The 13778-nt window shown below is 34.9% G+C and overlaps 1 protein-coding gene across 1 annotated transcript in view; it reads right to left on the bottom strand.

Annotated features, from left to right (window-relative positions):
• CRPPA (CDP-L-ribitol pyrophosphorylase A) overlaps nucleotides 1-13778 on the bottom strand; it is a 295374-nt gene that overhangs the window by 176195 nt on the left and 105401 nt on the right. Inside the window, exon 6 of the mRNA XM_049785700.1 lies at nucleotides 9401-9498. Within this exon, the coding sequence (XP_049641657.1) occupies nucleotides 9401-9498 (98 nt within the window). The remainder of the gene's footprint in view (nucleotides 1-9400; nucleotides 9499-13778) is intronic.

Below are 13778 nucleotides of genomic sequence, written 5' to 3' on the forward strand. Positions count from 1 at the left end.
GGGGCCAAACCCCAGCAACCACCATCATCATCGCTGCTGCACTCCAAGGTAGGGACCCAGCCAAATGCCACGGGTAACAAAGGAGGGCTGAGAACAATGGCAGAACACTCTAAGCCACCAAATGCAAAGAAATATGGGGAAACTAAGAAAGACACAAGCAGCCAGGGATATGGAGACAAATCCTAGCAAGTTTCCAAGTCCACCAAAATGCACAAGCCCAATAGATGAGGACATGAAAGTGGCAATGAAAGCCATGACAATAGAAATCAAGGAATCACTGGCCAGCAAGTTCAAGAAATCCATAGATAAACATGTCAATTATCTTAAAGATTAACTATTACAGAAGATGAAAGAATCCATACAAATGGAATTAATGGAAATAAAAAAATGTCTTAGCAAGCCATAATAACAGAAATACACAGTTGGAGAATCACATAGAATAACTTTAAGAAAAACTCCAAATCAAAAATGACAAAGTGGCAATAAGGAAATAAGAGGTAAGAGGAAAATGTTAGGTATATAATGAACAAAGATAAAAGAAATAATCTATGAATTATAGGAATACCAGAAGGGGAGAAAACAGGGAAAGGGGAAGAACTAGTGGTGAGGGAAATAATAGCAGAAAAGTTTCCCACCATCACAGGGGTCTTCAAACTACGGTCCGCGGGCCACATATTGTATTTATTCGCATTTTGTTTCTTCACTTCTAAATAAGATATATGCAGTGTGCATAGAAATTTGTTCATAATTTTTGTTTTTACTATAATCTGGCCCTCCAACAGTCTGAAGGACAGTGAACTGGCCCCCTGTTTAAAAAGTTTGAGGACCCCTGATAGAAAGAGTCTATGGTACAAATCGAAGAGGCAAAAAGAGTCCCTAATAAAATAGACCCTAATAAATCAACACCAAGATATATAGTAATTCAAATGGCAAAAAAAAAAAAAAAAGGAGAAACATGAATTCCTTAAAGCAATTAGGGAAAAAAACCCTCAAGTGCACAGGAAGGAACATAAGAATCAAGCCAGATTTCCCCCTTTGAAACAATTCAAGCAAGAAGACAGTACAGTGACAAATTTAAACTACTATATGACAGAAACTTCCAACCTAGAGTCTACTCCCTGGTAAAACTCAAATTCATATGGGAAGGAGAACTAAAAACATTCTAAAATAAGAAAGAACTCACACTATTTAGCTAACCAAACCATTCTAAATGAAATACTCAAAGATGAATCACACAATCCAAGCCTCCTATTATAACAACAAGCACTCTACTCAATACAATGACAAAACAACCTGATTTGGTAATAAGCTCCTTATATGTCAATGGGATAAATTTCCCCATTAAAAGACACAGAATAAAGGATTGGATTAGAAAATAAAAACTAGATATCTGCTGCCTGCAAGAAACGCACCTAACAGAGTAGACAGAGGCTTAGAATAAATGGATAGTAATATATTCAAGCCAATGAGAAACAAAAATAGCTGGGACAGCCATTTGTATATCAGATCAAATTGCATTCAAACTCAAAAAATGCTCAGAGACCAAAAGGGTCACTACTTACTGATCAGGGGAACAATAGACCAAGAAGTACTAACTCTGAATATTTATGCATCAACTGTAGAGCTAGCAAAATATGTAAAGCATTTGCTCCAAATCTAGAACAACATATGGAAGGAAATGTGATAGTGATATGAAATTTCAATACTCCACTATTACCACCAGACAGATCCATTAGACAGAAAACTAGCAAAATCATAGAGTCCTAAATGAGAAATTAGAGGAAATAGGGCTAATGGACTTATGCAGGGCTCTATTCCCCAAGATAGCAGAATACACTTTATTCTCAAGTGCACATGGAACCTTCTCTAGAAGAGACGATGACTTAGGATATAAATCTAACTTTAACAAAATCACAAATATAAGGATTATTAAAAGCACCTTATTAGATCATTATGCAACAGAGATTAAGATTGACTATAAAAAGAAACTGTAGAGAAAATCAAACAACTGGAGGTTAAACAACATGCTACTCAACAACAGTTGGATCAAAGAGGAAATCAAGTAAGAAATAAAAGATTCCTTGAGATGAATGACAATGAAAACACCAATTGTCAAAATCTGTGGGACACAGTCAAAGCAGTAATTAGGGGGAAACTCATAGCAATGCACGCCTACATCAGGAAATAGGAAAATGCCAAAATCAACAGTTTACAAGGCCACTTGATGGACCTGAAAAAACAGCAGCAAAGGAACCCAAGCACAGCCAAAAGAAAAAAAAATAATAATAATAATAAAAACAGAGCAGAAAAAAAACATAGAAGCAAAGAAAACAATACAAAAAAATCAATGAGACCAGAAGTTGATTTTTCAAAATAATAAACAAGATAGACAAACAGCTGGCAAAATTCACCAAAAAAAAAGTGGTGGAAAAACCCAAATAAATAGGGTCACAAATGAAAGGGGAGAGATTACAACAGAACCCCAAGAAATACATCATGATGGAGTATTATGAAGAAATGTAGTCAGCTAGAGAACACTGAAAAAACCGACATATTTCTGGAAAGATATCATCTTTTGAGACTCAACAAGGAGGATGTAGAAAGTATAAACAATCCAATCACATCAAAGAAAATTAAAACAGTAATTAAGAAACTTCCAAAGACAAAAAGTCCAGGTCCAGATGGTTTAACAGGTGAATTCTATCAAACATTCTGAGAAGAATTACAACCACTGATTCTCAGGCTCTTCCAAAATATTGAAAAGACAGGAATCCTTCCTAAATCCTTTTACAATGCAAATATCACACTCAATTCCAAAGATGGCAAAGACACCATCAAGAAAGAAAAATACAAAACAATCTTACTAATGAACATAGATGTAGAAATCCTGCACAAAATCTTAGCAAACCAAATCCAACAATACATCAAAAAGATTATACACTATGACCAAGTGGGTTTCATTCCAGAGATGCAAGGATGATTCAACATATGCAAATCAATCAACATCATACATCACATCAAAAAGAATAAAGACAAATACCACATGATCATATCAATCGATGCAGAGAAGGCATTTGACAAAATCCAACGCCCATTCATGTTGAAAACTATCAGCAAAATAGGATTGGAAGGAACCCTACACAAGATACTTACAGCTATCTATAAAAAGCCCACAGCCAATGTTCTCCTCAATGGCAAAAAAACTGACAACATTTCCACTAAGGTCAGGAACTAGGCAAGACTGCCCACTTTCTCCACTCTTATTCAACATAGCTATAGAAGTATTAGCAATAGCAATCAGACAAGAGGAGGGAATACAAAATATCCAGATAGGGAAAGAGGAAATGAAGCTATCTCTTTTTGCAGATGATATGATATATATAAATATATATATATATATATATATATATATAACCCTTAAGAGTCCACAGTAAAACTCCTAGAAAAAAATAATCCAATAAAACAGAGTGGCTGGCTACAAAATCAATATGCAAACGACAATAGCATTCCTCTATACAAATAACAAAGTAGAGGAGAAAGACATTAAGGAGTCAATCCATTTAAAATAGCATCTAAAAATATCAAGTACCTAGGAATCCAGGTGATGAGTGTGAAAGACCTATACCTTGAAAACTTCAAAACGCTTCAGAAAGAAATTGAACAGGACCTAAAGAAATGTAAGAACATCCACTGCTCATGGGTAGCAAGAATCAACATAATCAAAATGACTATTTTACCTAAATTACTATATAGAGTCAATGCAATCCCTATACAATTTCAGATATCGTTTTTAAAGGAATTAGAATAATCAATTATAAAGTTCATCTGGAATCACAAAAGACCTAGGTTATTTAATCCATACTGAAAAACAAAATAACTGGGTGGCATTTCTTTACCTAAGATGAAGCTTTATTATAAAGCTATAGTCATCAAAACAGCATGGTACTGAAACAAAGATAGAAAAAAGTGGGTTAGAACAGAATATCCAGAGATACACCCCCAAATATACAGTCAAATAATATTTGACAAAGAAGCCAATAAACTTGAAATGAAACAAAGACAGTGTCTTCAACAAATGTTGTTGTAACAACTGAATAACCACCTGTAAGAAACTAAAAATTGCTCCATACCTCACATCCTAAGAAAAATCAACTCAAAATGAATTATACACCTGGAAATCAGACCCTAAACTAGAAAGTTCATTGAGGGAAAAAATAGGCAGAACACTTCAAGACTTATACCCCAAGAAATTATTTGATGGTGGAATGTCAATGGCAAGAGTAATAGCATCAAACCCAAATAATTGGGACTACATCAAACTAAAGAGTTTCTGTATGGCAAAAGAAACACTGGCTAAAACTAGAAGACAGCTAACAAAATGGGAAAAAAATTTTCACACTAGACACATCAGATAAAGGGTTGACATCTAGGATATACAAAGCATGTAGAAAGGTTAGCCCCACAAAACCTAAGAATGCCATAGAAAATGGGTGAAGTAATTAATAGACGCTTCCCAATAAAGACCAACGATGGCCAATAAAAACATGAAAATATATTCAGCTTCACTCATCATTTGGGAAATCCAAATCAAGATAACAATGAGGTACCATCTTAGACCAGTGAGTATGACACACATCAAAAATAACAGGACCAATCTCTGTTGATGGGGATGTGGTAAGAGAGGAACTCTCATCAACTGCTAGTGGGAATGCTGCCTGGTCCAACCACTATGAAAAACAGTATGGAGGGTGCTTAGTAAACTCAGAATTGAGCTGTCAGATGACACAGCAATCACACTCCTGGGTATCTATCCCCAAGTCGGAAGGACATTCATCCCAAAGTATGTGTGCACTCCACTACTTATCGCAGCACTCAGCACAATAGCCAAGATTTGGAACCAACCTTGATGCCCAACAACAGATGTATGGATCACGAAGGTGTGGTATTTATACATAATGAAATACGACATACCAGTAATCATGGATTTTGCAGCAACATAGATGGATTTTGAAAATATTATGTTAAATGAAGTAAACCAGAAGTAGAAGGATAAATACAGAATAATTTACAGAAAATAAATACACTTCTTTAAGGTATTTACAATATATACCACATTTACATATAGTAATCCATGAACAAATACAAGGGTCGGAAGGGTAGAAACTCCAAACACCATAGGTGCCAGCATATAATGAGAAGTGTTCAAATGAAGGGGAAGGTGGACAACACAAAGATGGGAATACCAATTGTAACCTAAAGAAACCAGCATCAACAGAAACAGCAGTTTAGAGTGAACAGGTATGCAATTAATGTCGAACTACAAAGATCTATAATAATGTCCTAATGTATTTATCTATTGAAGCAGACAAAGCATATGATTTATTTCAATATATTTTTATTTAAATACCTTGATTACAAATATGATTGTGGTTGGGATTCAGTCATGTAAAATACACCCCCTTCACCAGTGCAACATTCCCATTACCAATGTTTCAATTCTCCGTCCTCCTCACCCCACCCCTGGTTGTACTCTAGGCAAGCTTTATACTTCCCTCATTCATTCACATTGTTATGATAGTTCTCAATGTAGTTATTTCTCTAACTACACTCTTCACTCTTAATGGTGAGCTTCTTGTAGTGAGCTGGAACTTCTAACCCTTCTCTCTTTTATCTCTGAAAATTATTGCAAGAATGTCTTTCATTTCTCTTAAAGCCCATAAATGAGTGAGACTATTCTGCGTCTATCTCTCTCCCTCTGACTTATTTCACTCAGCATAATAGATTCCATGTACATCCATGTATAGGAAAATTTCATGACTTCATCTCTTCTGACAGCTGCATAATATTCCATTGTGTATATGTACCACAGTTTCTTTAACCATTCATATGTTGAAGGGCATCTTGGTTGTTTTCAAAATCTTTCTATGGTGAATAGTGCTGCAATGAATATGGTGTGAGGAAGGAATTTTTGTATTCTGTTTTTGTGTTCCTAGTGTATATTCCTAGGAGTGGTATAGGTGAATCATATGGGAGATCAATTTCTAGTTTTTGGAGGAATCTCCATATCATAAAGGTTGGACTAGACGGCAATCCCACCAGCAGTGTATAAGCGTTCCTTTCTGTCCACATCCCTGTCATCACTGCTTGTTATCATTCTTTGTGATGTGTGCCAATATCTGTAGTGTGAGATGGTACCTCATGGTTGTTTTGATTTGCATCTCCTTGATGACTAGTGATGTAAGCATTTTTTCATGTGCCTTTTGGCCATTTGTATTTCTTTTTCGTCAAAGTGTCTTTCCATTTCTTCTCCCCATTTTTTGATGGGATTAGATGTTTTTTTTTTTCTTGTAAAGTTCTGTCAGTGCCTTGCATATTTTGGACATTAGCCCCTTATCTGATGGGTATTGGGTGAATGGTTTCAACTCCTACTCAGTGGGTGGCTCTTGTATCCTGGACACTATTTCCTTTGAGTTGCAGAAGCTTCTCTGCTTAATATATTCCCATCTGTTTATCTCTGCTTCCACTTGTTTGGAGTGCAGTTTCCTCCTTAAAGATGCCTTTAGTCTCAATGTCATGGAGTGTTTTACCTACATGTTGTTCTATATACCTTATGGTAACCTCTGCTCCCTATTATTTCCAATACCCCTCTTATTACGCTTCTATTTTTTATGTCTTTTTCCTTCTTCTTCTTATACTCTGGGGTCAACTGTGTTCTATACATCACCCCCCATACTCTCGAATAACTCATGTTAATCTACATGCCACAGGTAAATGAATTCAGCCTCTGTATTTTCTACATCTGGTTTACTTCACTCAATATGCTATCTCCATCTGTTTTATCCAAGTTGAAGAAAATTACATGATTTCATCATTTCTTGTAGCTGCACTGTCTACACAGCACATCTTAACCACACATCTATCATTGGATATCTAGATTAATTCCTTATCTTAGCTACTATATTTAATGCTGCAATAAATAATGTTGTGGACATTTTTGAATGGGTATTTCTGTGTCCTGGGGTTAGATATCATGCTGTTTTACACCTGTAAAATCACTTAACTTATTCCTTTCACCTTTTCTGAGTTAAATAGTACAAGTACCTTTAATTCCATCAACCCTGATCCTCAGGTAATTTATGTTACATTCTGGCTAATAACAGTGTCAGGGAAAGCAGCAGGGGAGAAGCTTGGCTGACACAGTAAGATCCAAAGAAGCAGCTCAACAATCCCTGGCCAAAATGCATTTTTTTTCCATGACTCTGTCTAATTTCTTGTGCAAAACTTCAAGCTGAGACCCCTCAGAATTACACTCACATATACAGTTTTGTACAGCAGGTCAATCCTTTCTTTATTGAGAAATCATCATTAGGGTTTGAAATAGACAACATTCCCACCAGCAGAGGATGGGAGCTCCTTTTTCACCACAGCATCACCAGTACAGACTGTTCCTGGTATTTTAGATGGGTGCTATTCTTTCTGGTATAGGATGATATCTCACTGTTGTCATGATTTGGATTCCCCAATAAAAAAACGATGATGAGTATTTTTCCATATACTTATTGGCTACCCATCTTTCTTCCTCAGAGAAGTACTGTTTCATTTCCTCTGCCCATTTTTGATATGGTATTGGGATTATTTTTGATTGACCTTTGTGGGTACTTTATATATGCTATATATTAATGCTTTATCTGATATGTTGAGTGTGAATATTTTCTCCCATTTAGTTAGATGTCTTTTAGTTTTAGCCCATCTTTCTTTTGCTGTTCAAAAATTCTTACATTTAATGTAGTCATTATTTGTTTATTTTTTCATTCTATCTAGCATTGTTTTGGGCTGTAGTTGTTTTGGAATTTGTTGATTTGCTAAGGCTTTTTGTTTTGTTTTTTGGGGGTCACTCAAAACACCCTGATTGATTCCTGCTTCTTCACTCAGAGGCTATTCCTGCTTGGCTTGGGGGATCATTTGGGATGTTTGAATAGAACCTTAGTTGATTGTGTGCAAAGCAAATAACCTGCTACACTATTATTCCAGCAAGTGTGGCACTATTTTTAAGACAAGTTTCCACTTTATGATGGGAAATGCATAATTCAGGTGGAATTTACAAAGAAAATCACACTGAATATTAATCATAATAGAGAACTACAGTTTTGGGGAAAATGGTAGGAAGAGAATCCATAGTGAAATGGGGAAAGTGAAAGAGTTTATTTCAAGTCAAAGTTTTGGCTGAAGGAATTATTTCATCGTGGCAAATTTTTTATTTGAATAATATCTTTATTAAAGCACCATGATTACAAACATAATTGTAGCTGAGTCTCAGACATAAAATAAATACCCCCTTTCATCAGTACAACATTCTCACCACCAATGACCCCATCTCCCTCCTCCCTCACATCTTCCTGTATTAGAGACAGGCATTATACATCTCCCACTAACATTGTCATGGTAGTTGTTTGTGTAGTTATTTCCCTAACAGCATTCACCACTTTTTGTGGTGAGTTTCAAATTGTGAGAAGGTCCTTCCAGGCCTTAACTCTATTATCTCTGGGCCTTATTACAATAATGTCTTTAATTTTTCTTAAAACTCATAAATGAGCGAGGCTATTCTGTGTCTATCTCTCTTCGTCTGACTTATTTCACTAGGCATAATAGATTCCATGTACATCAATGTACAGGAAAATTTCATGACTTCATCTATCCTGATGGCCTCATAATATTCCATTGTGAATATATACAACACAGTTTCTTTAGCCATTTTTCTGCTGAAGGTCACCATGGTTGTTTCCAGATTCTGGCTATTGAAAATAGCATTTCAATGAATGTAGGTGTGAGGAAGGCATTTTTGTATTGTGTTTTTGTGTTCCTAGGGTTTATTCCTAGGAGTGGTATAGCTGACTCATATGGGAGCTCAATTTCCAGTTAAGGCTGGACTAGATGGCATTCTCACCAGAAGTGAATGAAAGTTTCTTTCTCCTCACATCCCTGCCAGCACTAATTGTTTTTGTTCTTTGTGATGTGTATCATTCTCTGTGGCATGAGATGTACCTCATAGTTGTTTTGATTTGCATCTCCCTGATGATTAGTGAAGTGCCTTTTGACCACTTGTACTTCTTTGAGAAATTGTTCATTTCTTCTCCTCATTTTTGTATGGGGTTAGATTTTTTTCTGGTAAAGTTCTGTCAGTATCTTATATATCTTCAATATTAGCCCCTTATCTGATGGGTATTGGTGAATAGTTTCTCTCACTCTGTGCGTGGCTCTTGTATCCTAGTCACTATATCCTTTTCATTATGGAAAAATTTAAAAAGTAGATTATCTGAATTTTTATACCTCTCAAAGAGAAAATGTATAGATTATAAAAATGTGTGTCAAAGACTACTAAATTCTATCTTTAAATACTTACATATAGTTGATTTTTCAACATCTTTTCTAAGAGACCAACCACATGTTCTTCATGATCATTTGTGTCCACAACTACACAGATTTGTTGTGAAATTCTTTCTGAGATTAAAAAGAAAGATAAGAATAGCGTTTAAATAGAAAAATAAATAAAGTCCCAGAACTTTGATACATTTTTATTTCATCTAAAACATACTTGAAAGTACAATTTAGGGGAAGTAAATAAACTTAAAATCCTTTATTTGCACTTGCAAGATTTCAGAATTATAAGAAATTCCTGTCTTTCAGTTCATCCTTATCTATTGTTCTTTTTGCTTTGTTTTGTCTTGTTTTGTTGTTTTTGGGGGGCCACATACAGCTATGCTTAGGAATTATTCCTGGCTCGGGAGTAATCATGAGTCATTGCTCTGGAGGCAAGGCAAAAGAGTCTTTCTTAACTGTACTCAGGGGACCATATGTGATGCTGGGGGGAATCTAGTTCAATCTTTATGGAAAGCGATATGGAGATTCTTCCAAAAACTGAAAATCGAGCTCCCATATGTTCCATCTATACCACTCCTAGGAATATTCCCTAGGAACACAAAAGTACAATACAAAAATCCCTTCCTTACACCTATATTCATTGCAGCACTATTTACCATAGGAAGACTCGGGAAACAACCAAGATACCCTTCAATAGACGAATGGCTAAAGAAACTGTGGTACATATACACAATGGAATATTATGCAGCTGTCAGGAGAGATGAAGTCATGAAATTTTCCTATACATGGATGTACATGGAATTTATTATGCTGAGTGAAATAAGTCAGAGAGAGAGAGAGAAAAAGACACAAAATGGTCTCACTCATCTATGGGCTTTAAGAAAAATGAAAAACATTCTTGCAATAATAATTTTCAAACACAAAAGAGAGAAGGGTTGGAAGTTACAGCTCACCTCATGAAGCTCACCACAAACAGGGATAAATTTAGTTAGAGAAATAACTACATTTGAATTATCCTAATAATGAAAATGTATGAGGGAAGTAGAAAGCTTGTCTAGAGTAAAAGCGGGGGTGGGGTGGAGAAGAGGGAGATTTGGGACATTGGTGATGGGAATGTTGCACTGGTGATGGGTGGTGTTCTTTATATGACTGAAACCCAAACACAATCATGTACGTAATCAAGGTGTTTAAGTAAAATATATATATAATAAATAAATGTAAAATGGTAAAAAAAGAAAAAAAAGAATTACTCAATTTAAATATTTTCTAATTTCCATTGTAATTTCTCATTTGACTCATGAATAAGAAAATTTTTTATTTTATTAGTTTTCTAGTGCTGCACAATGAATTATCATAATTTAACATCCTAAAAACACAACCTGCAGATTAATTTACATTTATATTTTTATATATTTTTATTAATAGCCATCATTACAAAACCAAACTAACAAGGACATCCTACTAGAGAATTTGGAAGACAAAAAATCTAAAGGGAAATAAATGGTAATCTACCAATTTAGCCATTAACATTTCTATTGTGTAACTATAAAATAATCCCAAACTCATCCAAATCCCAATCTTATTTTCATAGTCAACTAAAAACTACAAGTCAGGTACTTTATTGCCCAATATCACAAAGGCTATTTAGACAATTAAGTATTTGTAATATTTACCATTAATTAGAGTGTAGAGTCACTTCTTAGGCATTATTATTATTACTAATACTACTACGAAGGTAAATAATATTTTATATTTAAATACATTTTATTCAATATTGATGTGATTATAAAAATAGTATGCTCATACATAAGCAATATTTCACTTTAAAATGGTGAATGAGGGGCCGGAGTGGTGGCACTAGAGGTAAGGCTAAGATGTCTGCAATGCAAGCCCCAGCCTAGGACAGACCATGGTTTGATCCTGGCATCCCATATGATCTCCCCAAGCCAGGAGCAATTTCTGAGCACATAGCCAGGAGTAATCCTTGAGCGTCAATAGGTGTGGTTCAAAAACCAATAAATAAATAAAAATAAAATGGGGAATGATTAAATATAAATTTCTAATTATAGGCAAAATATTTCTTTTTTTTTTCTTTATTTGTTTGTTTGGAGGGTCACATCCGGCAGTGCTCAGGAGTTACTCCTGGCTCTATGCTCAGAAATCACTCCTGGCAGGCTCAGGGGACCATATGGAATGCCAGGATTCAAACTACCATCTTTCTGCTTGCAAGGCAAACACCTAACCTCTATACTATCTCTCCGGCCCTATAAAAGCATCTAAAATGAAGATAAAAGACAGGAATAATAAAAGCAACTTGAGATATTTAATGAGACTAAATGAGTTAATGTGTGTAAATCATTTAGCATCATTTGTGCAAGAAACATCATAAAATGCCGAAAAAACTAAAAATGATTATTATGCCATACACCTTTATTTAAAATCTGAATCCTTTATTAGTCAAAACAGAACTATAAACAGTCATTTGTAAAAGTCTTGAACATTTCACAGTTTGGAAATTTGGGAATTTGGAAAATTTGGAAATTTAGAAATTTGCATATGAAATTTTAAAAGTTTCACCAAATATTCAATAGTTATCTGTGTTAATGGAAAAAAATAACTTTAATAATGCAGTTTTTATTACTGAATTCCTAAAATGCCAAAATGGATACTTTCTAGAAGCTATAATCACCCATACCTTAGTTTGTTTGCTAGATTTAGTTCAAAACAACTCATGTGACTTTTCTTAGTTCCAGAATAATACAATTACAATCTTTTTGGTTTTTCGGGTCACACCTGTTTGATGCTCAGGGGTTACTCCTGGCTAAGGGCTCAGAAATTGCCCCTGGCTTGGGGGGACCATGTGGGACGCCGGGGGATCGAACTGCGGTCCTTCCTTGGCTAGCGCTTGCAAGGCAGACACCTTACCTCTAGCGCCACCTCGCCGGCCCCTACAATTACAATCTTAACAGGAAATTTTTATGTTCTTAAGATCAAAATCAAAATAAGACTAAAACAATGACTGCACTAGTGCCTTCAACCTGGATGGACAAAATGAGAAAAGATAAAGATAGAAGAGCCAGGCTCAAATAAATTGAAATTTCTCATTGTACAATTATAAATCACTCAACTTACAGAGACTAAAATAAAAACAATAAATCTAAATTTCTTTTTTTTTCATGAGCACTAAACTTTTTCTAAACACAATGTGATCATTAATCCTGATGATTCCTCGGAGTAAATAAAATATTTAACAATTTACTCTGGTTAATAATGAAATCAAGATAAAAGTAGACTTCTTTAGAAACCTTAATCTCTGGCATTTCTTAGAAAATGATAAAGACTACAGTAAAAATAATCACACCATTGAATAGAAACATGAAATCATTTTGCTTTTCAGAATCACAACAACTTTAAGAGCCTAATATTCTTCTCTTCTCCAAAAGAAAACAAAGAAGTAAGTTAATGAAAGATGGGTTTAATTTAAATCATACCTGACCTATTTATATTAATGATATTTTCTATACCAATCCATTTTTAAGTAGTATTTTTTCTGGTTTTTGGGTCACACCCGGCAGCGTTTAGGGTTACTCCTGGCTCTATGCTCAGAAATCGCACCTGGCAGGCTCAGGGGACCATATAAGATGCCGGGATTAGAACCACGGACCTTCTGCCTGAAAGGCAAATGCCTTACCTCTATGCTATCTCTCAGACCCTAGTAGTTTGTTTGTTTGTTTGTTTGTTTGTTTGTTTTCAATTTTTCACAACTGGTTGATAAAAAGGTTGGACACTTGTCTTGCAAGTGGTCAAGCTGGGTAATCCCCTTGAGCCCTTCAGGAGTGATCTCTGAAAAGAGTCAGGAGTTAGTCCTGACTACTGCTGAGAGTGGCCCAAAACAAAACAAAACCAATATCTTCTTAAAAGGCATATGAAATATTTTAATATCAAACTAGTAAGTTAGATTTTCCTCAAAAAACTGACTGCAATTTGATTGGCTTACACTGACACTTACATGGACTCTTCATATACATCACTGTAATTGACAGAAAAACATGATTTGTTGTCTACAGATTAAATTAAAAGCTAATAATATTCATTTAAATTACCCCAAAAAATTTCTAAATGGTCAAAGCACATGTATACTAGTAGTTAGAATGTGTAAAAAAAAATGGGAAACTTGATTTTACTTTACAGATTATAATGATTAAGCACAAAAATTAACTTGATTTAGCCAGAGATGCCAGATATCTGGAAAACATTTTGATGTTGCTGTTAGTGTCTTTTTATATGAGAATAAAATTTAAATGGGTTGACTCATTTTAGACAATTCCTTTGCAATTAATCTAGATATTTTGTTCATAGTCAAAGTCAAATGCAAATAAACCTGTAGAACCTGAGCCTAG

The sequence above is a fragment of the Suncus etruscus genome, chromosome 13, assembly GCF_024139225.1.
Source record: "Suncus etruscus isolate mSunEtr1 chromosome 13, mSunEtr1.pri.cur, whole genome shotgun sequence".
NCBI lineage: Eukaryota > Metazoa > Chordata > Mammalia > Eulipotyphla > Soricidae > Suncus > Suncus etruscus.